At 41.7% G+C, this 26,774-nt stretch overlaps 1 protein-coding gene across 1 annotated transcript in view; it reads right to left on the bottom strand.

Annotated features, from left to right (window-relative positions):
- The window catches only part of ANO9 (anoctamin 9), a 47,336-nt gene extending 21,315 nt beyond the window's left edge, over nucleotides 1–26,021 (bottom strand). The window contains exons 1-8 of the mRNA XM_069965651.1: nucleotides 25,601–26,021; nucleotides 13,190–13,246; nucleotides 10,060–10,173; nucleotides 8,452–8,588; nucleotides 7,311–7,360; nucleotides 6,422–6,480; nucleotides 1,334–1,419; nucleotides 820–954 (exon numbers count right to left, since the gene is read on the bottom strand). Of these exons, the coding sequence (XP_069821752.1) occupies nucleotides 820–954; nucleotides 1,334–1,419; nucleotides 6,422–6,480; nucleotides 7,311–7,360; nucleotides 8,452–8,588; nucleotides 10,060–10,173; nucleotides 13,190–13,246; nucleotides 25,601–25,606 (644 nt within the window). The 5' untranslated portion in view covers nucleotides 25,607–26,021. The remainder of the gene's footprint in view (nucleotides 1–819; nucleotides 955–1,333; nucleotides 1,420–6,421; nucleotides 6,481–7,310; nucleotides 7,361–8,451; nucleotides 8,589–10,059; nucleotides 10,174–13,189; nucleotides 13,247–25,600) is intronic.
- Nucleotides 26,022–26,774: the final 753 nt, after the last annotated feature.

Raw genomic sequence — 26,774 nt, forward strand, 5'->3', positions numbered from 1 at the left:
AAAACTGGGATACAGCCTATGGCTATGGCTGTATCCCAGTTTTCCAGGCGGTCCTCCCGCTGTATCCACCCTCTCCACGGAGCGGGCAGACAGCGGCAATCATTGCAGAGAGTTCGGGTTCGTACGAACCTGAACCTCAGCAGGTTCGGACCATCTCTAGTTTAGAGTTAAGAGTTAGCCCAGAAATCCAAAAGACGACCACCTCCAGTGTGAATAAGAGGTATTTGTCCTTGGTTGTAATGAAAAATTGAACAGTTTATCTTATGTTCTATTAGGGCATATTGGGGGGCCCTGCTCAGAAACCCCCTCTATGAGTTAGAACAGAGAGATGCCTTGTAGCAGTGGCCCCATTTCAGGCAGAATTGCACCATTCATGTGTGACACGAAGAGCCATTCATCTGAATGACCGCCATGAAAGACTACAATTTGCCATGAAATTAGGACTGGGCATGATCAACCAGTTAACTTGCCAAGTTGTCTTGTTAAAGGTGTTTTCTCCAATGACAAATCCAACAGACAGGTCCCATAGCCTTTAATAGCCCCAATATAGGTAGCTAACAACTATGTTCAAATATTTTTCTGAACATACTGTATGTGTGATTGTCCCCTAATGCATCGCAAACACCTCTTCTATAAAAAAAAAAAAGCTATCTATATCAAAAATAGGTAAAAAACGTCAATGTTTTCTTACAACGTCTTTCCCTGTCTCTGTGATTATCTTACTTTTAAACAAATAAATAGTTTAATATGAAACCTGTCTGTAGACCTTTCTTTTTGTGTAACCCATAGAGTTAGCAAACTAAAACTTGAAAGTCTCACCTTATTTTACTGGAATTGAAATGCACAAACCCATAAAAGAAGACTATTAATCCAACTAACGCAGCAGGACACAGCATAAGGGTGTACCACCCGAGCCATGCAAAGTATAGAGCCACCTTCTCTCCAAAATACTCCCTGTAAAAGAACAATTCCAAGAGTCACCAACAATGGTACAACAATGCATTGCAATACCAAGGAAGGTTGCTGTGTGTATGTGTATATATATACTTGGCACTGTCTAGGTCTATCCCAGCATTATTGATATACTTTACATGCATTTCATATGATGTCATCATGGCACATGCCAAGTTTTTATTTAATATGTATCTCTATGTACTTCCTAGAAGTTCACTCATATTTTCCCATGATTTATTAAGTTTCACAATGGTGTTACATATTACCACTTCGTAATGTATGTGAAACGCAACATTATTGATGAGAGAATGCAATGATGTTATTGAGATTTTGCATTGCGGTAATTTCATTGACATAACGTGAGAACATCATGAGTCACCTGATCTGTTCCACCGGCTGCTTGTAAATGACATCCCGCCATCTTGCCCACTTTTCTTTGAGATTTTTACCAGTTGTGTCACTAAGCTGTAAAATATACAAAAATAATTGGTTAAAAGGGATGTCCTGTTTAGAAAACTTATTTCTCTATACTCCACGGGTCTCTAAACTGCAGCTAATTCCCATCATGCCCTGACAGTTAAAACTTTGGATTTGGCTGTCCAGGCATGATGGGAAATGTAGTATTGCAACAGATGGAGGGCTGCAGTTTGGAGACCCATGCTATACCCTGTTGGTGGTGAGTTATTACAGAGGGTTCTCTTGTTTGGGGACCCTCATTTGTTTGTCCAAGGTGGGAGCAGTTACAAAGAGCATCTGTCTATCTGGAGGACCTGCCTTGCCCTGGATTATCTAGACATCTTATAATTTAAAGTGACTCTGTACCCACAATCTGACCCCCCCAAACAGCTTCGGATAGCTGCTTTTAATCCAAGATCTGTCCTGGGGTCCGTTCGGGCTTAGATTGTGTATGCATTAGGCTGGCACAACCTCTCTGTTACTCCTCCCCACCCTTCTCATCATTAGGAATGCCCCAGGCAGATTGCTGTGTGAATACTGAACATGGGCCAGATCGCTAAGACACCTGTGCAATGTTCAGACAGGAGAAAATGTTCCAGTGGCATTCCTAATGATGAAGAGGGTGGCAAGGAGGGACGGAGGGGTGGTGCAAAGTTAGGGCACAGATACTCTAAGCCCCGGCCATTGGGCACGGGGCTGCAAGTTGCTTTTTAGGACAATAACTGCATCACCTGCCGAACGGACCCCAGGACAGATCTTTGATTAAAAGCAGCTATCCGAAGGTACAAATGGTTTGGGGGGGGGGTCAGATTGTGGGTACAGAGTCGCTTTAATTGGTAAGTGCATGTTTTTTAATTTCCCTGTGGTACGACCAGGTATCCTATTGCTGGGCTTCCCGTCAGAAGGACACTGTCATTTTCTTATTGACTTCTGTCAAGTAGAGTTTTTTTCAAGGTTGACAGCCCCTTAGGAACATCGAGCCCTATGTGTCTAATAATTCAGCCACCCATCCTGTCCACCAGTGAGTATGCGTGTAAAACATGGTTAGTAGTGATGAGCGAACTTGCCGAATATTCAGCATTTTACTCCTTGTGGCTGGAGAATTTGGAGTTTAGTACTGCCACTGACAAATTTACTCATCACTAACAATAAGCAAAGGGTCCTTTTACACACAGAGATATCTGATTTTTGAAGCCAAAGCCAGGAACAGACTAAACAGAGAAAAGGTCATAAAGGAAAGACTGAGATTTCTCCCCTTTTTTTCAAATCAGTTTCTGGCTTTGGCTTAAAAAAATCTGTCAGATAAATTGGTCAGATATCAGTGTGTGTAAAAGGACCCTTACAGCAAGGACTTCATCACCCTAAAAGGGAACCTGTCATCACTTTCATGCTGCCTAAACCATGAGTCATATGGGCGGTCACTGGTGGCTTCTTATGCCCCCACCAGCCTTCACTGATAGATCTCTTTCTGTTAGGGTATAGGAACAGATTTATCAAACAATGTCACTGCGGCAGGAAGAAGCCATCAGTGACCGCAGCAGTGACTTTCAGGCAGCAAGAAAGCAATGACTGGTTTCCTTTAAGAGTGACATGCTTCCCTAAGAGTAGGTTATATACTGAAACGACGTTGCTCTTTTCTGACTAGAGCTTACTGTCAATAAATCAAAAACTCGAACACTCGAATTATCGCTGGATCATTTGTGCGATCACATGCCATCAGCCACTTAGCAGTAAGGGCCCGGTCACTAAGAGTAAAACTTGCAGAAATTCCACGATGGAACTCTCCACCGTGGAATCCCGCCAAACTCAGTGAATACTGGCTGTCAATGAAAGGGCTCGCGCGCCTCCTCTCTCCGCTCGGAAAAAATTTATATGTTTTACTCTCTGTGAACTGGCCCTAAGTGTTGCGGCCAGCCAGTAATGGGCTTGTGTAAAAGTTTCACTAATGAGATTGGCCCCACCTCTGAATATAGATATAAGCCTTCCCATTTACATAAGACTGGTAAAGTAAACAGCAAGAAACTACAACACAAAGGAAGAATATATTACCAGTTGCAAAAAGTTGTGAAATATTGCCTGTGCCGAAATTGCACAAAATTACCACTTACTGCACTGTATTTACTAATAAAGCCAGTAAATGGGGCAGATCTAGGCATGCCCATAGCCATTGTTTCATACACGCCCCCCCCAAAAAAAAAATAAACAGAGTGAACTGCGCCAAATTTATTAGATTGTTTTAAAGTCAAAAAATGACTTTTTCATCTGCTGTATTAGTGTTACTAATATTACTAGTATTAATAAACCTATCTAATTTGAAACTGGAACTCTCCCAGTAAGGCACACAGCCACTTCCTCAACTTTGGTGACTGCTGCCCCATTTTCCAACCTTTTCTAATAATTTTTGCCTGGATTGTATTGACTTATAATGGGACCTATCAGTATTTTTAGTTACGACAAGAACTATACAGATTCCTCTTTATCAAAGCACTAGAATCCCACTGAGAAATATTTATATACTTTTTTCTAGTAAAGCACTTATTTATTGTTTGCCGTTTAAAATGTTCTCCCATGTTATTAGCTCTTTTATGCTTTTCTGTGGAGCCTCATTTAAGAGTCTCGAAACACAGGACTAGCCAGATATCCCTCCAGGAAAGGCCCAGCCTTGGGGCCGCTCCTGTAGGGAAGCCACCATATTAAGAGGCCCTATAAGTCAATGTAATGACAAGGGAAAAACCAAGGCCAGGTATCCATCCACAGACAGCTGTTTTGGGGTGTTGCCCCTCATCAGTGTGGAGCAGGATTCTGGCTAGGTGGGAACAAATGCCTAGTAAAGCCATAAGAGAAACAGATCACTAATCTCAGGGAGACGACCCAAAGATAACCCTGCCGGCTGCTAATCAAGGCGCCTAATGCAGTGAAATCCTAGGTGAAATCCTTGGCCTGTGTCCTGTGTTTCGAGACTCTTAAATGAGGCTCCAAGGGCTCTTTTTTTGCATATTTGTGTTTCCCATGGGGCAATGCACCTAGGATTTCACTGTATTGAGCGCTTTGATTAGCAGCTGACAGTGTTATATTTGGCTGGTCTCCCTGAGATCAGTGATCTGTTTCTCTTATTACTTCTTTTCGGCCCAGATTAGAATCTGTCATATGGGATTACTAATCAGATCTTCACCCTGTCATTGCTTATGCCTTATATTGTCCAGTTGAATCAATGTCCTTTTATAATAGTTATTACCACCTGTTTTATATTATCCAACCTGTACTTTGAGGTGAACGATCTTTTAATAGACTTACTACAGTTTGCTTCTAATCCTACCTATTAGCACATCTCCCATAAGTGCACTATTAAACAGAAAGTAATAACGTCTTGCAGGCCCTGTAAAATACCATCTACACAGCCTAAAGCCTTTTTGACATTTCACTTTTCTTGTGCATCGGTCATTCAGAAATTTTTAATTTGGCCTCAAGATATTTTTTTTTTTTATTAAAGGGATGGACACTCTATAAAATACTTTGGATTAAATGGTTAAAATAAAAACAAAACAAACTTGGAGGCTTATAGGATTCTTTACCACAGCTCTGGGATTTTGTAGATGTTTCGTCATGGCCAAATTTCAAGGAAATTAAAGCCTTCCTGTTAACTACAGGCGACACCAATGCTAGTGGACATCAGGTGTCAGCCAATACCCAGCTTCTTGCACCATGCTGGCATCTGTGTAAGGCTAGGTTCACACTGCGTTTTCAGCATCCGTTTAACGCATCCGTTTTTTGCAAAAAACGCATGAAAAACGGATTGCAAAAAACGGATTCATTTGTGTGCATCCGTTTTTCCATTGACTTCCATTATTAAAAAAAACGGATCCGTTTTTTTTGGCGGACCAAAAAACGTTGCTGACCCTATTTTTCTGGACGTTAAAAAAAACGGATCCGTTAAACGGATGCTGAAAACGCAGTGTGAACCTAGCCTAACACCTTCATGTGTAATACACAGGAATGTTCGGGACGACAAGAAGATCAGCAGTAAGGGCCAGTTCACACGGAGTAAAACTGGCGGAAATTCTGCGACGGAACTCTGGCATCTGTGTAACACCCTCATGTGTAATACACATGGATGTTCAGGACACCAAGAATTCAGTGGTTCGTTGAAGAGAGGAGGGCAGTGGCTTATCTCTTTAAGAATAAAAGGATTGGGCAGTTAAAATCCATCATGTCAGATCCTTCTCTTCCCATCTGTTGGCAGAGATCCCCCCAATAAACATTACACAGTGGGCCTATCCTGACTCTTTTCTAGTGAGTATGGTGGTCTTAAACCAGATGTGTTCCTACTGTCTGTTAGATTGCTTGCAAAGGGCTCATGACTTTTATAGTCCACAATTACCGGTGGACTTCTATTGTAGACTTCTACTGTCTGTGGATCACCAATAAAAAAGGTAGCAAACAATTGTGTACTGCATCATGTACTACCTTAGAATATGCTTGGGTTTGGTCTCATTTCATTTAATTCTGGTGGATGAGTTTAATATACCGCTTTCAATTTTTCGATGACACACAGTAATGGTCCTTTTATACAAACGATTATAGTTCAAATTTTTGTGATAACGATCGCATTTGAGCGATAATCGTCTTGTGTAAACACATCGAACGATCAAGCGATGAGTGAAAAATCGTTCATTGTAATCTTTCAACATGTTCTCAAATAGTCGTTGGCTGTTCGCAAAAAATTCGCACATCGCTTTGTGTAAACAGTCTTTCACCGATGTACCCTATGTGTGAGATAGGCTTAAGCTTAATCTTAAAAATATTGCAATAACGATTTTTCCAAACAATATATTGTTCCGTCTAAACTCTGATTGTTATAAAAATGTGGCTAGGCTCCAATAAAGTCAAGTCCTCACTTTTACAAAGTTTTAGTTTTTCATTTTAGTCTATACAATTTAACATGAAAAAAAGATTATGTAAAACAAACAAGCAAACAAACATTAAACATTGAGAAATGTCCTCATAGACTCACAGAGTGCAATGGGAAAGCAGTTTCAAAAACTCCAATTTTTAAAAGGTCATCCAAGGTCTCTAAAAAAAACACAAAAAAAAAAACAACAACATCCTAATCAGAGGTTACATTTATAAAAGAACATTTATGACAAATGAAAATAAAATTGTGGAAATTTACTAAGACTGGCTACAGTAAGATGTACAACACATTTTAAGAGATACAATCTTTTAGGCAGTTTCTCTACATTAGGGCCCCTGCATGCAGATGAATCTAATTTCTTATCATTCTTAGAATTTTCTTCTTTATTGTCCCACCAAATTATTACTATGGCTGTATCCATGTTTGGACAAACCCACACTTATGGTAAGTTTGCTCATCACTACCAGCAAGTTTATGGTAAGTTTGCTCATCACTACCAGGCATTCCACATCCGTGTTCCGTGCGGAACACGAAACGTGTGAATGCAGCCTTAGGGATTTCTGGATAAATCAATTATTTAGTTAAAGTTGTTGTTTGGGAAAAATTACTTTGCCATGCTGGCTGGGTTGTGGGGGACATGTCAGTAATTTATACTTACTGCTCCCCCACCACTGCCGGTTCTGCTGACATGCTGCTTCCACCGTAAATGGACGCTCAGCATATACTCTGTACTGATTGGCTGTTTCCTATGGGAATGGGACTTCCAACGAATGTTATGAAAACACAGTGGCGGGCCCAGGACAGTAATAGTAGGACAGGTAAGTACACATTACTGGCAAGTCCCCCACAGCATGGCCGATTTTTCCCGAAAAACCCCTTTAGGTTTCCATATGCCTTATAAAAGCTGCTCCCGTTTTTGTAGTGACCCACTACATGATTTGAAACATGCTTAAATTATATAATTAAAATGATTGTTGTTTTCACTTACCTCCAGATCTAATGCTGGTTTTATGCAGAATAAAATGGACAATACGAATCCTATAAATGACAAAGGATATAATTACAACTAGTGTGAGGTACTGGATAAACTAATACTACAAAGTATGCTGCCAGTCAATGTACCCACACCATTCTACAACACTCACTATAAACAAAAGCTATCTTGTTATGAAAAATGAGCACCGTCAATATATAAATGGCCATTCAGAACTGTACTTGTGATCAGCTATTTTATATCTGTTCTGGGATAGCAGAGTAGAATTGCACAGGATAGACTATCACTTGCTCATTGGTGGGATGTCAACTCCCAGTACCCCTGTCAATCAGTTGTTTGGTGCCTTTAACTACACAGTGAACAGGACTAAAAGCCTTGCGCTGTTTATTGTTTGCAGAAGTGGCGCTGGGTAACTAGTTTGGTTTCCATTCACTCCAGAGGAAGCTGAGCTGCAAAGGTACCTGGTGCTTTCTTGTACATATTACATGCTTTAAAGGGGTACTCAGGCCAGAACCCCTTTTTCAGCAATGCATGGAGAGGGGATGAGTGAAAACAACAACATCCACTTACCTCCCCGGCTCCACCGATGCCGCTTGTATTCCGCCGCAAATCTGTACCAGCATGTAGCCACCCCCAAACCGCCAGCATCGTGTTGTACAGGCCCTTATGCTATGTCCAGTTGGGGGGGTTGGCCTTTCTCTTGGGGCTGGGATTTTGGAGAAAAACTAGTTTTATTTCTGCCGCATTAGCACCTCACCTCTCTCAAACCTTGGGGTGTGCGGAAAATTAGAGAGGCAGAGGGAGAGGCATTGCATGCCTAGGGCACGGATGCTGTAGGTCTTGCCTAGTCCGCAGAAATAAAACTAGTTTTCTTCCAGTTTGTTGTACAACAAACAGTGACCACATTTTTTTCATTGCTGCAACTTCTGAAATTACTAAAATATGTATTTTTACATTTGGCTGAAAATCCCCTTCAGTTGACTCATTGTCATGTGATTGGATGTATTACTAAACGATTTAGCGGCATCAAGAGATATGCAAATAACATGTTACGAATATAGAAGTAACCCTAAAAGACATACAGATTTATATATGGTTTTTAATTTATTCCACAAGGAGTAATTTATGCTATTACCTGCTTGTTTCAGAAACATGTTCTTCACCCAAATTAATGATGCCTTGGTCTGGATTCTTAAGAAGTCTGACATATTTCCTGAAAATGTCAGGAGGTGCCCGCACACCATAAAAAACCTTCCTCCCATCTTTAGATTTCTACAATAGAAAAAAATATATAGTTAAAAGGGTATTTGAATTTGAGAACATAGTACAGTGGTGCCTTGGATTATGAGCATAATTCGTTCCAGGTCCGTGCATGTAATCCAAATCACTCTTAAACCAAAGCAAATTTTCTGATATGCAGACAATTGGTTCCACACCCCAAAAATAATGGATTTATTATTCTGAACAACATGTAAAACAGATGCAACAAACATTTAGAAACAGCTGAATATGTTATATTATAAGTTACAGTACAGGAATGAAGAGGATGGGAAACACAAGGGCGGACAGAGACTGCAGGGAGCATGAAGGAATGAGCAGGGCAGATGTGGGCACTATATAGCAGCACTCTCTGTCCGGGGAGAGAGGGGTTACAGCTATGAAGAGATTACCTCCACAGTCCTGTCCCCTGATGTAAGCCCCAGCCTGAAGTGGATCTGCTATGATTTGGAAGGTGAGGAAGACTTCCTGGGTCAGAGTACAGGGCTGTAGACCCCACTATGCAGACCATGCCCCTCCACCATTCGCGCTCCCACCCAGTACAGGGAGCTCTTAAACCAAAGCAATGCTCTTAAACCAAGTCTGTGAGCTCTTAAACCTAAACACTCTTAAACAAGTTACTCTTAAACTAAGGTACCACTGTATTAATGATGGTAAGGACTGGAAAATTCTTTGATCAACACTGATTATACAATCATTTTTTTGCATTATATTCATGAAATAAAACTTTAATTAAAGAAATTGTTATTTTTTTGTTTATATTTATACACTGACTGGCAGGAGAAGGAGTTGACACAACCCCTTCTGCTGCCACCAGCAGCTGTGTCGGGAACTGCAAGGCTGCACAAGCTTTGTGCAGCCCTGCAGTTCCCCACACAGGTAAAAGACTAAAGAAAAAATAAATTTTATTTAAAGGAATAAGCCTTTAATTAGTTTCTTCTGTGCATAGTAAGCAGGTTTTGTTTACTATACACTCCAAAGACGTCACTTTAAAGTGAGTTTCCAATAGTAGAAAATGTTTTGCCATTAAAGGAATACAAGGACTATATATTCTTTATTAATGTATTAAAGACATCTTAAGATTTACTATGACTGCGGACATATGTAAACATTAAACCCAACATGTCCAAACATGCAGCTTCTTCAAGGCTGATGTGGAGATGTGTATGTACAGAGCCAGGAACCATGGATAAACTGGTCACATGATCATGATATATGGTAAGGACATCTTATACCATTGCTTCCCAAAGTGTGGCTGTCCAAAACTACAACTGGCATTATGCCAGGGCAACAGCTGGACAGCTACATATTGGAGAATGCCTTTATCTAGGAGTAAAAAATAAAAAGAAACCTGAACATATACACAACAAAAAACAAAAATAAAAACTACCATCATTGTCCAGCTATACATTGCCTGATCTGTATGTGCTGCAGCTGCTGTTACAAGTTGTTGAGACATTCTAACCTTTATCTTGAAGCGCTTCTGTTCCAGTTCAGACATGTACTGCCGCCTCTTCTCCTCGGCCTCGCTGTCAAGTGATTTGCTTTCACACACCAGCACAAAGTCCCATTTCACCTCCTAGCAGGAATCAGAACCAGATTAACTTCTCCATCTACCTCCTACGACACAGCCGGATATCACCAGGAGTGACATGCATTAGTGTGAAATATTTTTGTTTCGGTTTTTTTTTTTAATAGAATTCCACAGTACACATCCATATGCAGTTTTTTATTTTACAGATAGATCAGGCCTGTCGATGACACGATGACAGACTATATTTGTGCTCCTAAGTAATCATGGGATCATCAGAAGTTCACCTTTGTTGGCACTTTTCATCAAGGGTTCCCTCACTTGACAGCAACAATGCCAGCTCTGTTGTTGCTACCCAAAATCTAGACCCTTTATAGGGTCCTTATGGATACCATTATAAGGGCCTAGTACACTGCTACACAGCTCTTCATATAAAACAGGGAATTTTCTGTCAATTGAGACATTTAGGTTCTATTAAATTGGCACTCAGGGAGTCTGCCCTTTTAAAAGGAAATATTATAGCAAAACCATAATAAATTACGCATAAGGAAGGCAAATTGTAAAACCTAGTACAATGGAACAGCAGTGACATTGCCAATAGCTTACACCTGCAACCATTTATATCCAAATTACCTAATTGCTATGCCGTATTTACCACTAGGCACCTGGGGTTCGTGCGGGGTGTGGGGGTTTTGTTGGTATTGGTCAAGTCTGGTATGGTGGTGCTATTCAGTCACAGAATGGTGGTATCGGTCAGGTCTGGTGTGGCAGTATTGGTCACGTTTGGTATGGCGGTGTCATCTAGTCACTATGGCGTTATTGGTCAGGTCTGGTGTGGTGTTGTTAAATGTGATACCTAAAGCTATTACCTACCAATCCTGTGGTGAGAATTCCCTCAGACAATATGCAGACGGCTCTAATCATTGATTCAAATGTGGAAATTTAGGTTTTAAGCAGTTCCTTAAAAACGTGATTCAGACAATGTTTCTTCATGTAGAGAAATGCACATGGCCGAAAACAGGCTCCCATTTCTTCCCCAGTAGTCATGTGCTGTTACAAGGATTATTGGCCATACACCTATTGGTTACCGCATGAGGGCCTGGTTTCGGCTGCATGTGGGGAGGTACAGTAAATGTAGGACTGATCAGATATCAATATGATGTTCAGACAGGGCCTTTTCTAGGGCGGGGCAAGCCAGGCCACTGCACTGGGTGCCGGCAGCTAGGGGGCGTCCAGCAGTGCTCGGCTCCCCCGCACTCACTTCATTATCAGCTCCTCCCTCAAACTCCCCTCAGGGAGGCCGGGCTCCACGGAGCTCTGAGCTGTCAGCAGCTCATCTTAAGGGGAACCTGCCCTGGGATCTAAGTTATAGGTCCCCGGGCAAGAGCGAACGTTAGCTGTGCCTACACCTTTAAGACGCATGCACAGCTAAGGAGAACAGCATGCCAAGGTACTTCCTGTTCAGAAGCTAGAAAAGGAGCTGTGTGGAGAAGGGTGACAGGCAAGTAGCTGATTGTTGTTGTTTTTTTTTTTGCTAGCGAAGGGGGGGGGGGGGGAATTCGGCACAGAGAGGCTTACATCCGGGAAGAAGGGGAATACTGCCCAGAGGGGGCTTACATGGGGGGGGGGGGGGGGTTGGAGTCTGTACTCATAACTGCCAACAGCCCCTGGGATGTCCTGGTTAGCCCAAACCCTGCAATGATAAGCCCGCCTCCTATGCCGACGCCAGAGTTCACAGGTCACCCAGCTTTCCCAGTATCCTGTAGTCAGTATAACGGAGGTCACCCAGCTTTCCCAGTATGCTTTAGTCAGTGTAATGAAGGTCACCCTGCTTTGCCAGCATCTTATACCCAGTATGATGGTGGTCACCCAGCTTTCCCAGCATCTTGTATACAGCATGATGGCAGTAAATCAGCTTTCCCAGCTTGTTCTCAGTATCACCTAGGTCGCCCAGCTTCTTGATGTCAATAAAATGGAGGTTACCCAGTTTTCCCAGAATCTTGAAGTCAATATAATGGAGGTCACCCAGCTTTCCCAGAATCCTCTAGTGAGTATGATGTGGTCACCCAGCATCTTGTAGTTAATATAATGGAGGTCATAGCATCTTGTAGTCAGTATGATAAGGGGGGGGGGTCCTGTCATGGACCTGACAGAAGACATGATGTAATGTGATGTGAACACAGCATTTGGGTGCCTCCACACATACTGTTTAGCAGTGGATTACACGCAGCGAAATCCGCTGTGATACTGTGTACTGTTAGCCACGGCCTATTTAGCTCAGCATCTGCCAAGCTAACAAGTGAGTACATTACCTGTCCGTGCTCCTGGCTCCTTCTCCGGCTCCCAGGTCATTGATGTTCCGCTCGGCCAATCAGTGCACTGTCCTGCCGTAGCCAATGATTGGCTGAGCAGGACATCAGTGACCCGGGAGCCGGAGAAGCAGACAAGAGCGCGGGCTGGTAATGTACTCACTTGCTGAGCAAGGAAGGCCGATGCTACATTTTCACAGCGGAATGAAAATCTGCTGTGAGGATGTAGAGCCCTTAGGCCATAATAGTACACAGTATTGCAGCCAATTTCACTACAGAACTCGCAGCATGAAATCTGATATGGTAAATGTGAAGGCACCCTTTTGCCCTAGAATGCTGCAGTCAGCCTCCTCTTAGCCCAAAATGGTTAAATAGTTACTATCATTTGGAGTAACTTGCGAGAGAGGGAGAGACATTCTGATATATTACAACACGACGACAAGATACATCCGTGAAGAAAATTTACACAGCTGATAAGGCAAATGAGCGTATGTAGGAATGCTCAATGCCGATAATCAGCTTGTGTAAAAGAGCCTTTAGCCAGAAATTGGAGAGGAGTAGCAGCCCGGACATGTGTGGAAGGTGAGTGTATAATGTACTGTTGTCACCTGGGTGAGAGTTCTATACTGGGATGAATTGGGTATACATATCCAGCATGCATCTCATATACCCTCTCCATTTTCCTAACGCCCCAATTTGCTGTATTAAAAATCAAAAGTGTCCAAAAAAATGGAATTAAAACTTTTGGCACTCACTGCGTATATCATTGGATCCTGCAGCAAATGGTCCTGCCATGGCGTCCTCACGGGTTCCTAGGGAAACAATTGTTGACTTTAGTCAGAGCAGAGATGTATGCCTTAGGGTCTATTTACACAAAGATTATCTGACAGATTATCTGCCAAAGATTTGAAGCCAAAGCCGGAAACAGACTATAAGCAGAGATCAGGTCATAAAGGAAAGCCTGAGATTTCTCCTCTTTTCAAATCCATTCCTGGCTTTGGCTTCAAATCTTTGGCAGATAATCTTTCTGTGTAAATGGACCATGACACTACTACATACACATATATATTATTTTCACACAAACATTGCATATTCTGTAGGTACAGTACTCTGCAAGTGTTTTAGACAAGTGTGGACAAAAACACTGCAAAGCAAGCTGCATCGGGGAGGCTTCTGATTGGCTCCAAAGGTTTATTCTGTAGCTGGGCAACACTCCCATTGATCAATGGATATAAAGACACTGATGTTTGAGAGCTGAAACTGGAAGAAACCACATCAATGGTCCAGTTTTCTGGGTTAATTTTTAATTTGAAGGTCTGTTATGGGACATTAGTCATTTTGCAATGCTATCCTGTAATTAAGAATAATTAACTGCAGGTATAATCCTGGGCACATTTCCCATATATTATAAGAGATGCAACATGGTAGAAGACTACGAACCTGCCCAGGGCTCAACTGCAGACAGTGTTAGAAAGGACAAATAGGAGGGTGCCAGTGATATCAGTCATCACCTACAGAATATAAGAAACAGAACAGGCAAGCACTACCATATTACAGGAATTCCCAACTGCCTGGAAAGTATTCTAGAATAGTGTTGAGCGGACTTGCCAAACTTGGCTTTTGACTCCCAAATGGAAAAGTTGGATGCCACCCTAGGGAGTCCTGGAAAGCATGGACAAAGCCATAGGCTGTATCCATGTTTTCCTGGCAGCTCTAGAGCAGCATCCAACTTCTCCAACTGCCAGGAGTTACATGCCGATAGTTCTGCAAGTCCCCTCAACATTATTCTTGGACAATTTTTTATTATAGATTATTTTGATGACGTAGCTTTAAATACCCCAGTTATGACTATGGGGGTTTTACTTCTATTCATATTTAGAAAAACCCAATACTAAAATATAATTACTCCCAGTAAAATGGAGAATGGTATGGCTGTCAACATATCACTATTCTCACTTCATCAGGTACAGTCTCTTAAAAATAACACATAAAATCGGACGGCGCATGCACAGGAAAGCCAGCGCCGCGGTCCTTTTTTTCTTTGGACCGCTTCCTGCATACGGTGCCGCTCTATTGATGGTTACAGTGCCGGGGGTTCTAATGGAACCACGTCATGGAGGGGCAGGGGGTTCTTCCCACTGGGGGTGGGCCAGCCCGCCTCCAGTGCTTCACCCCTAACCATGAATAGAGCTGCACCGTATGCCGGGGAACTGGCCTCGGTTCAAAAAAAGGACTTCCCCGGGCTTCTTCGTGCCGGCGCGTCCGATTCATGTATAATTTTAAAGAGAGTGTACCTGATGGTACATCCTCTTTAAAGTGTAAGTGTATGTGGGTCAGAATTCTCATGGAAAATTTCCTCAGCCTTTTAGTCCACAAATCTGCACCAAATCATGCAGATTTTGGTCTAGAATTACTGCTGTGGATTTTCATACTTATGTAGGGAGTATAAAAAAACAAAAAACAAAAAAAAACCCACACATTTAAAACCTGCAATCGTGGATTTGCATGTAATCCAGAGCAGATTTAGGGAATGTTCTCATATAGGGGAATTGCTGCGTACAATTTTTTCAGCAATTCAACAAGAATCAGCAGGGTAATCCACGACATCTAATCTACATTAAATCATTGGGATTTTGTTGATTTTTAATAAATAAATGAACACATTTCAAGTGTATCTTTCTTTTTTGAAGACAGGATAAGCTGCAGTATGTGCTCTGTAGCTGCTTGCTAGCAGGAAGGATGTTTTGTCTAATAAGATATTTGAAAGTTTCTTATATTCACTTCTACTTCTAGAAGATCTATCCTGAGTTTGTTGTAACTAAAATGCCTATGTAAGGGTGCCTTTACACAAAGATTTATCTGACAGATTTTTGAAGCCAAAACCAGGAACAGACTCTCTCTCTCTCTGTGTAAAGACCCCCTACCCCCATGGCACCAAATTGACTCCCCCTGGCACTCCCGCACTGGCAGTAGAAGTCACATGCGGGAGGACCAGAGAAGCTTTACCATTTATTCTGTGTAATATTTTTTGTTTGTGGACAATTGGGTTTTGTTGTAGATTGACTTCTCCTTTGAACCAAGTAGGGCAAATCTATAACAACTCCAACATAACGTGTCACACAGAGATGTCAAGAGTTTTATTGGTTGGGGTCTCACTGTTGACGGCATTCCGCGGCGGACAATTCCGTTGCGGAATTCCGCTACCTTTCCTCAGTGGGAACGGGGCCTTAGGGTACAAACCCACACACCTTATACGCAGCAGATACGCAACCAATACGCAGCAGATTTGATGCTGTGTTCAGTTATTTAGATCTAATCTGCTGCGTATTTGCTGCGTATCGCAGCAGTAAATACGCTGCGTATACGGTGTGTGGGTTTATACCCTTATGGTGTTTTCCAGGGAGATGTAAATGTGGTGTCCCACAGTTAAGTGCTTTATGCACCTGTCGCAAAGTTATCCCTTCAGTGGTAATGAAGTTGTGTTCTCAGGTTTTACCACATGTCATCAATGTTATGTTCAAGGTTCTGTTGTAAGTTGCACAGCTGTAGTCATTCAAGGGTTACTGTTTTTGTACCACAATGAGATGTGCTGTTCTTTTTCTACCTATCCCTGTACTCTGTATATACAACGCACAACCCCTAGGGAACAAGTCAGTCGAGTCTAGTCTAGTGGTGGTAGTGGACAAATGTATGGAGAACGTAAAGACTCTTTTCATAACAGCTACACTTACAGTTGAGATGCATTGCTAAACACTTAAAGAGAACCAATCATGGACAAAAAGGTTTTTTTTTTATATTTCCTAATTAGATGTAAATTGTGATTTTAACAACATTTGTAAATATAATTAATAAATTTTATAGCTGCATTTTTTAATTATTCACGTTTTACTTTCCTGCCTCACGCTGGCTCTTTTCAAAATGCAGAGCAGCAGCAAGGCCGGGGGGCCGCCATCTTGATGATGTAACTTGCGTTCCACCGCTGGAACGCAAGTTACGTCTTCAAGATGGCGGCCGCCTGGCCTATCTACACCAAACAAGCGGAGCAGGTAAAGTATAAGACTGTAAAGGCAGTCTGTATCTTCATGAAGTCTATTTATAAAGATACAGACTGCCTTTGCAGTCTGTATCTTATGCCTTACCTACTACTCTGTGCCGATGCAGCAAGGCCGGTGCCGCCATCTTGATTATGTCCTTGCGTTCCACCGCTGGAACTCAAGTCACCCATAGTAACCAATCACAGCTCAGCTTGCAGTTCCTAAATTGCTCTAATAAATGAACGATTACGGTACCTCTTATTTCTTGCCATAGGTAACGGACACATTTTGTTTAGTTTAAAGGGGTTATCCAGCGCTACAAAAACATGGCCACTTTTTTCCTACTCTTGTCTCCAGATTGGGTGGGGTTTGGAACTCAGTTCTATTGAAGTAAATGGAGCTTAATTGCAAGCCACACCTGAACTGGAGACAACAGTAGGGGGAAAGTGGCCATGTTTTTGTAGTGCTGGATAACCTCTTTAATCCCATCTGATATTGTTATCTCCTATTCACAGAATTTTGACGCATTCTACGGACCTTTATGGGGCCCATAAAGAATGAATGAATGAGCGCTCTATTACGAAGCAAATGTCTCCCCATTCCGAAAATTAGTTGGTTGAACTCCCACTTGATCAGCTTGATATCCCCTGTCCTGTGGATAGGGGATAACAAGCTCAGATGGGAATTTTTATTTGGCTGATACAGTGAATGATTGGATTTTATTTGCACAAATACACATGGAAAGTATGCCTTAAATCAGCTTCATGCATGTCTGATGGTGTATCTCACTCCACATGGTGGTTGCCATATATTCTGCATTGTTTAGATTTGCTTCTGTTTATGGAGTTTCTCTTGGCACCAGTTCATGGCTTACATGAAGTAACAACAGACCTGATGATTGAGAAATAAAGGGAGCCATATACTGTACGCGTCCTAGAAAGGCGTAAGGCTTTATTACAGCTATTGTCTTGAAGACTTTTGAATTCTTAAAAAAACACTGCAAAAAATAAAATAAAAAATACAATGGGGCAGGGGGTGTAAGAAATTTAATAAAGCATGTATACTTATTCAACAGGCACCCAAACCCCAGCCTAATATGGCCTCCCAGATTCCTGTTACGCCATGAACCGGGGGAATGTACCCACTCAGAGAATCAGTGACTGTAGCGGTGTGCCCGTCCAGTCACCTACTGACTGAGCAGGCAATCCATCAGCCAGGTGTGGTGTTGCAGGAGGATGCCGGCGGCTGAACTGGAGACAAGAATCATGACACCATTTGTACAGTATAAAAAAACTCTTGACATCCATTGCACGAATTGAGCTCTATGGGCATGTTTGACATATACACAGGGAGATTTCCAAATAAGCCAAGTGTAGCATTTGACCACATGAACATACTATCTGTCACAACAACCTACATAACTTTACAAATGCATGAATTTGGTTATGTGAATAATACATATGTAATTTTTTTCTGAAGGCTGGTGAACCTAGGCTGTAAATAAAACACCTGCCATACAAATACCACTCAAGCACCCTTTATGATCCCTGCTATAATGCAGGCATCCTGGTCATCCGTAGCTGCTACCTGCCACATGTACAGTAATTATTGACTTTGCTCCATATGTAATGGGTGTGCACATCAGCTGGTAACGTGAGCAGTAGATGACACAGATGAATAATACATAGGTGAGAAAGCCACACATGCTGCTGAGGTGGTCACTTCGTATGCAAACACAGTTTTCTATAAGTAATTGTCAGATTGTTTGACTTTTACAAACAACCATGATGACAAGATGACTATTTCGTTCTCTGTGGGTGCCTGTTCACACTACCCAATCTCGCTGGTTGGCAGCAATATCCGGGAAGCAGTGGTTGGGAGACGTCTCCGATCTGCTGTTTACTGCTCAGAAGGGTTAATCATTAATATGACCGATATCAGACTTACTGGAAAATTGTTTATTGCAGTTAAGGGGATTTCGCTATTTGTCAAAGGACAACTGCAGTTATTAACCAATTCCACACCAGTAGGAAGACTATGTAAGACCTACTGTATGTTAGGGTTTATTCCATAGACATTAGGTCACTGCCAGCTGTAGGGTATCTGTCTGCACCTGGATCCAACCCGAGGCGGGCAGTGTGCATTAAGTGACAGTTTCCTAGTTAGCTTTGCTCTCGGGGGAGGGGATGCTAATACGTCTCACCACTACTTCCCCCTCCCTCTTCTCCATGAATATTCTGTGCCGAACGGCCTCCTGCGTGCTAGCACCAGCCTCCATGTTTGCCCATGCTGTCAAGGGCCGTGTGCACTGTCCTGGCAGTTATATTATGCGCCACTGATATCACAAGCCACAACCTCTTCTCTTAGTTGTTCGCACAGGCACCGTAGACCGGGGAGCAGCGCACGCATGCTGAGTGTCCTGACTGGGCATTGGCTTCAGCCCCTCAGCGCCCATGTATGTCCACTGGTATGCGGTGGGAGCGACGTCAGCAATGAACTTTGACACTGATTGGCGGCGAACGTGTTGCTGAGTGGCCAAGCCCACAGTCGGGACCCTCAGCACACATGCACTGCTCCCCCGGGCTACAGCACCTGCATGTAGAAGAAGTGCATGGCCTTTGATATCACTGGCGCATGCACAAACTGTCAGGATGTCTCTTGACAGCATTGGAGCGCGAGCGTACAGAAAGCCGCCCAGCACAGAATATTCATGGAGAAAGGGAAGAAAGAAGGAGTGGTGAGGCATGCCAGAGTGCGGCATGAGCGCTTCACCACAACTCCACTGACTCATGATCACAGTGGAAGATATGAAATTGTGCAACACCCCTCCACCAAGACTTATGGCAAAGGTGCCCTTCCAAATAGGAAACTGTCACTTAAAAGTAGAAGTCCAGCTAAATTTTTTATTAAAGTATCGTATTGCCCCCCCCCCCAAAAAAAAAAAAAAAAGTTATACAAATCACTAATATAAACTTATTACGGGAAATGCACATAAAGTGCTTTTTTCCTGCACCTACTACTGCATCAAGGCTTCACTTCTTTGATAAAATTGTGATGTCACGACCCGACTACCAGAGCAGTGCGGGCTGTGGCTGTTGGAGAGGATTATGAAAGGAGGACACTGATGGACACAGGGCATTAGAGGGACACTGAGCATCCCTTTGCCATCATCCTCTCCAGCAGCCACAGCCCGCACAGCTCTGACAGTCGGGTCGTGACATCACCATTTTATCCAGGAAGTGAAGTGTAGGTGCAGGGAAAAAGTACTTTATGTGCGTTTCCCGTAATAAGTGTATATTGGTGATTTGTATAACTTTTGGGGGGGCAATACAATACTTTAATAAAAAGAGAAATGAGAAAATGAGAAATTAGCAATCTTTCACTCGGCTGATTGTTGTCTTTCAACTAGTTTAAAAATCATCAGCCATTGGCTGTACACCGCTCTGTGTAACAACTGATGCACAGCAGTCGGCTGATTAAAGAGGTACTATGGTGTCAGTATATAGGAAATAAATATGTAACGCATACCTGTCCACATTCCCCCAGCGTCCTCCTGCCGTGTCTAAGTCTCCCACTGTCCACAGCCGCCACTACCGCAGACAAACCCATCTCTGCACTGACAGCCAGCTCAGCCAAGCATTGACCAAGACAAGACAGAGCTGCGGCCAGTGATTGACTAAGTGGGTTGTCACTGCAGAGATGGGTTTGTCAATTGTTGTGGCAGCTGTGGTCAGTGGGGGACCCAGAGACATGGCAGGAGGACACCAGGGCAGCGTAGGGAGGTAAGTACAACATCTTTATTATTTTCTATATACTGAGCCAGAGTACCCCTTTAAAGGAAGAGCTGCCCTGTCTGCGCTATTATCAAGCTGTGTAATAGGCTTAGTTTAGCAAGCTCAGATACCCCGTAGGTTGGGCCATCTGATATGACCCTTAGGGCCCTATTCCACTGGACGATTATCGTTCAGATTATCGTTAAATCGTTCGAATCTAAACGATAATCGTTTGGTTGAAATGCAGTTAACGATTAACGACCGAACGAGAAATTGTTGATCGCTTTATAAGACCTGGACCTATTTTTATTGTTGCTCGTTCGCAAAAAGTTCGCAAATCGTTCGCATTGAATAAGACGTCGTTCGGTCGTTTGCAGTAGATACGAACGCAATAGCGAATAAATAGCGAAGAAGAAACGATCGCAAATATGATCATAAGTAACGATTATCGTTCCATGGAAATGAGTGAACGTTTTCAGGTCTTTTGCAATAGCGGTCGTTTGAGATTGTTAATTGTTAACGATTATGCGAACGATAACCGTCCGGTGGAATAGGGCCCTTAGGGTCAATTCACATGCAGGAGATTTGTTGCATGAATTTCTGCATAAATCCACTTGCTAGCTGGCAAAACTTCCCAATTCAGATGAATCGAACAGATTTACAGCCACAGAAAAATGAATCTGCTATGGCTACTTTCACTGTTGAAAATCCGTAGCAAGTTTTGCACATTTTGGTACAGATTTGTAATGGATTGAACAGTGGATTTATCAAGAAAAATGTAGATGTTAAATATATTAATGTACGCAACAATTTATTCTTAATTTTTCACTTTCCTTTAAAAGTCAATAGGTAAAATCTGCAGTTGAAAGAATGATTTCTGCAAATTGGAAACCAGTACCACAGGGCAATTTCCATGCAGATTTTTACTGCAGTCTGTAAAAGAACAGCATAGGAACCTGCTGATAGTTCCTGATAGCCTCTGAACTCCTCTTACTGTCATAGGTCATCTCACGCTGTTAAACCAACCCTGGTCATAACGTGACTAGGGGGAAGGGGGAAACCAAAGGGGGAAAGACAAGACAGCTGCAGCCATAAACGTGACCCACCTACTACTGCCAGACACACACCCACGCGAATCATGTAAACAAAACTTTGCCGTGTCAGGATCCGCTAACCGTTGTCATACATGTGACCCACTGTTCGCTGCCAGACACCCAAACACAATGTAAATACACAAAACTTTGCTGCCACCACCTTGTCTGTTACATTACTGGAGAGACACGGGACCCCAAAAAAAGTGTTCCATTCGCAAGCAGACACACCCACACGGTAGAGTAAGCCACTGGTCATACAACATATGGTTGAACACCACACATGCGGTCTTCACAGAGCAAACAATCAAACTTTTAGGTTTCATGCATAAAAATGTTATGATACTTAGCATAGAGATGTGTTGTATAGGTTCTTCCTCCTTGGAGGATTGGGCATAGAAAATGGTGCACAAACCAATTTGATTGGATCCCTAACTTTGTGACTCTCAAATGATCCCCAGGTCTTATTATCTAAGCCCTGAAAGGGTTGGCATGATGGGGCTTTCACCTGACATCTCTGCCGTAGCCCCTCTGGGCAAAGCTTCAGCCATCCTCCTCAGCTGTGTATCTGCTGTGTATACGGTGTGTGTGTGTTTGTACCCTAAAAGATACTTTCCCAGATGCCCCGGTGAAGGTACGGACCCCAGCCTTCTTCATAATTCATATCTCACCGTTCTGATTCCTAGCATACCAAATAAGACATTCCCTAGACATTCAAAATGTGAGATACCCCTTATGTAATGACCAGGACAGGTAGACAGACCATGTTTGGACTCCCTGTGATGTCCCCGTCATACCCAATGCTATAGCTATACTTTTTATTGGAGCAAGTTATGGAAGATTCTTACTTCTTTTCTGAAAGAGAATTTATCCCCTGCTGGCACGGAGTCAGTAAGCCTGCAATCTCAACAATCTAACCACAATCTAATCCACAATCTCCATTCTTATTGCCCCTTGCAGGGACCATTTGCTCTTTTCTACAAGGTAAACAGACGGCCTGACTTAAAGCTAATCAATAACCGCATATCATTAACTTGGGTCAGCTCTGGACCTGCACACTAAAGGCCCTATTCCATGGAACACTTATCGTTCATAAACTCACTCCAACGACCGCTTGTTAACGATAATCGCTTTGTGGAATTGGTGTAAACGAGCGAACGACAAATGCAAAATCGTTATATTATCGTTCAAAATTGTTTTTCAGCATGTCAAAAAAAAAATCGTTGGTCTTTGAAAGATAATTCGCTAATTGGTTTGTAAAATTAGAAATCTTTCAGTCGTTCGTAAAAAGGTTTAAAAAAAGTAGGTACGTCGTATGGTCATGATCACCACGGCGAACGTTTTAAACGACCATGTAACGACCGCAAACTAATCGTTACACTACATATATTGTTCACATTCCCACGTGTTTTGTGTTATTGTTCACTAAAAAAAAAAAAAATCGTTTAGTGATAGTTAACGAGCGGTCTTTGGAGCGAGTTTATGAACGATAATCGTTCCGTGGAATAGGGCTTTAATACATATACAATTAATATATCAAGAATATATGAAGTATCCGTCCTCTCATCAACTCCTCTGTTCCCCCCAGATCTGTTTGCTGGGTCGCATCAATAAGGCGACACACAGCAAATGCTACCGGATGTTTATTCGGTTTCTTTTTTTTTTTATGCCCGCGAGGTCGTCATTATGGAATGGAAAAGTTCAGTTGTTCCATCCTTATCTCGCTAGATACAACTGGTTAATAAATATGTCCCATTGTATCAAGCTCTGTATGAGAGAAGAAAGTGCCCCAAAAATTTAAAAAGATATGGATCCATTTGATTTCTTTGAAAGCTACTAATGTGTAACCCCTCTGAGATCACATTGTAAGGCTGCTCTTGAGTGTTTTGTACCTGTAGGGAGAGGGGAGGGGTGCCTTGGGTGTTTGGTGAGTGTACGTGCGTATATGTGATGTGTGGGTTCCTTGGATTTTGCGTTCTTATCTTGAGGCTGCAGTTTTCGTCCAGTGGGCCGATGCAACGTGCCCTGCTTAGTTCCCTTCTTTGTTTGTTCTACTTACTCAGTGATGTATACCTGACTATGTACTGCTGCCTACTATTTATAGGCGCCTTCGTTTTGTGTGTAAGGTGTTATTGAAAATGGTAAATAAATTCTTTAAAAAATAAATAAATTAACAATAATAATAATAATAATAATAATAATAATAATAATAATAATAATAATAATAATAATATTTAATAAATAAGTATATGAAGTATCCAATAAAAATACATATAAAACCACACCACATATAATATTTACATATTAATGAATAAAGACAAGGCTGTCTATATTCCTCACAATATGCATAAATAAGTGTGCGTGATAATCTGAGGCAGTGGGCGGGCAGGCAGTGCTCCTAACAAGCAAATTTGCATATTTTTTTATAACCTTAAATATCACAAAAATGGCAGCACTTCAGAGCGTGAGAAAGCTGGCAACGGTAGGAGGAGTGCAACAGCTACTAGGAACTATCAGCAAGTTGGCATACATGAACCTTCTGATAGTTTTCCATTTAAATCATGTCCCCAGCACTGTAATATGCTGCAGATCTTTTGTAGGCATATCCATATCGTGAGCCAGTTTCTCCAAAATTACTGGAAAACTCATAGGTTTTGTGGCGGCTTTGGAAAACTTGCAAATAAAGCATTGGCATAACTGCAAAACCATTTTATTGTTGGGGCCCTATTACACAAAAAGTTTAATTGTGTGGAAAATCGCTATATCGTTCAAATTTAAGGGATATTCTTTGTGTGTATGCAGATGATGGTCATACGACTAATGAAAATTAGTTTGTACTGTATGTCGTTGATCGCATCTTTTGAGCTGACCATAAAATCATTGTTAATCGTTTGCAAATCTTTCAGTGTATGTACACATTGTTCGTTCATAATTACTTCTACCGACTCAGTATTAATAATAGATCAAGGGTCCCCACCTTTATCATCATGTGCCCTCCTCCTTACATTTGATTGACAGCTCCATTGCTATCCAGTGTCAGTCTTACTGGCATGGATAAAGGCTATATAAATGAAATGATAGAGACAGGCACAGGGGGTGCCAGCTGGGTACTGGGTACACACTCATTACATATTTCAAAACCGATCTCTGATCGGACATCATATCAATAAAATGTGAATGTGGTTTTATCCACTACCCAACACTGTGGTTACTCTCACTATAAAAAAAAAACAAAAAACGGCCAGGATTTATTAATCTTTTTGCAGCAAAGACTGACCAATTTCATCCAGTCACAGCTTTTGGAATGAAAGCTGAGCTGTGATTGGTTGCTGTGGGTAAAACCAGACAGTTTGGTTGTAGGCAGATTGATAAATATCGGTCAGAACCTTTAGAACTGTCAAGGTATATAGGTAACAAGAAAATATGGTGCACATTTTCAAAAATGATATAATTCATGACATGTCAATTCTTTGGGCGGATGGCGGGATTTGCGACAAATATCATTGAGTCTATGGCCGCACGGCCGAATCCACTTGAAGTCTCCGCACGTATTTCGCAATGTGAAGATACCCTTAAAATGACGTGTATGCCAAATTATTGACATACTACCCTACCTTTCTACTAAGCCACGCCTTTCTTGTTAAGCCCTGCCCTCTTGTCAAGCAAAGTAAAGCAGTGTCTAAAACACATAATAAAAGTTGTGGAAAGGCCTACTCTAGCTTTTTTAATGACGCTTTGTGGTCAGGACGCTGTATTCAGATGTTTCATTAAAGTCTACAGGAAAAGTCTATGTACAAAGCAGTTTTGTTTAATGTACAAAGCATAGGTTTTGCTACCTGTTCCAAAAAAAAAACAAAAAAAAAAACACATCAAAATCTCTATAAAAAATACTTAAGCATTTAAAGCTGCATGTGTGAATGCAACCTAATGCAAGGAATATACAGTAGCTTTTTTTCTTTTATTTAACCACACTGCGGCACAATATTCTTTGTATATATGGTTATGATGTTTCTGATAAGCAGCACATTCACCTATTGTCACCCTATATAAGCGTCCATTTATACAGAAAGATTATCTGCCAAAGATTTGACGTCAAAGCCAGGAATGCATTTGAAAAGAGGAGAAGTCTCAGTCTTTCCTTTAGGACCTGATCTCTGTTTATAGTCTGTACCTGGCTTTGGCTTCAAATCCTTGTCAGATAATCTTTCTGTGTAAATGGACCCTTATACAACCTGATTAAAAAGAAAGGTAGGTGCATCAGTTCTTACCTGCATCTTGCTGTGTCTGTGTCCCAGGTGTTCAGTCTGCCTCCAGCTATTCCCTATGTATTCCTTAGAATCAGAATGAGGTGCAGCTCCCACCCAACTACACAAGTGAATTGTCTGGCTCCTCTTTCATATCTGTAGTATCCGAGTTCTCGTTACCAAGTCACTTTGATATTTGTCACCATATTCACGACACTTTCTTGTCCGCAGGAATGTGAATACCTTGGTGTGTGCCAGGGCGCAGGTGTTACATGGATACCACCAGATAGCCAGAATCAGAATGAAACAAGACTATGTAAATCCCTTGTGTTCAGAGGTATAGCGAATAAGCCCCCAGATGTGTGAGAGTCCAGTGGGAGATCTGTTCCTGGAGAGACCTGACTTCCGTGATTGTAGTCTCTCCTCCCTGAGTGCCTGAGGCTGTAGGTGGAGGTGTCTAAAGCAGGTGAAATGCACAAGGGACACTCCCAGAATCTCAGGACAGGGATATATATCCCCTCCTATTTCAACATTAACACTTGTCAGGCCACATTTACCTGCATTCACCAAGGCAGTACTGAAAGCAATACGGTTGTAGCTACTGTGTATATGAGTCTTATCTGTGGACAGGTTTATTTGGAACATCTTTTTATAATATGCATAATATAATTGTTTTTATTTTTTTATTTTTTTGTATACCTTAAAATGAGTTAAATTTAATTTTTATTCCCACTGTGTTTTTTCATCTGTTTTATGCAAAAAAAAAAAAAAAAAACAGACTTTTTGATCCTCTTTTTCATTGACTTCCATTATAAAAAAAAAAAAGTTAGGTAAAAAAAATGGATCAAAATGAATCATTTTTTTAGCACACACAAAAACGTGGTTAAAATGGAAGTCAATGATTAAACGGATTTAAACAGATGCACATTGATACTTCAGTTTTTCATCCATTTTTTTTGTATAAAACGGATGATAAAAACTGACTGCAAAAACCCTGTGTGAACCTAGCTTAATACATGTCATTAGAAATGAGCGTACCTCGAGCATGCTCGAGTCCATCCGAACCCGAACTTTCGGCATTTGATTAGCGGTGGCTAAGGGTTAATTTGAACAAAAATTCATATGCTTCAAGGAACTTTGAAAAATAGAACTAATAGCCAAAATATCTAGGGCAGAATCACAAAAAAATATTTAAGTT

This window comes from Dendropsophus ebraccatus, chromosome 4 (assembly GCF_027789765.1).
Source record: "Dendropsophus ebraccatus isolate aDenEbr1 chromosome 4, aDenEbr1.pat, whole genome shotgun sequence".
In the NCBI taxonomy this organism is placed as follows: Eukaryota; Metazoa; Chordata; class Amphibia; order Anura; family Hylidae; genus Dendropsophus; species Dendropsophus ebraccatus.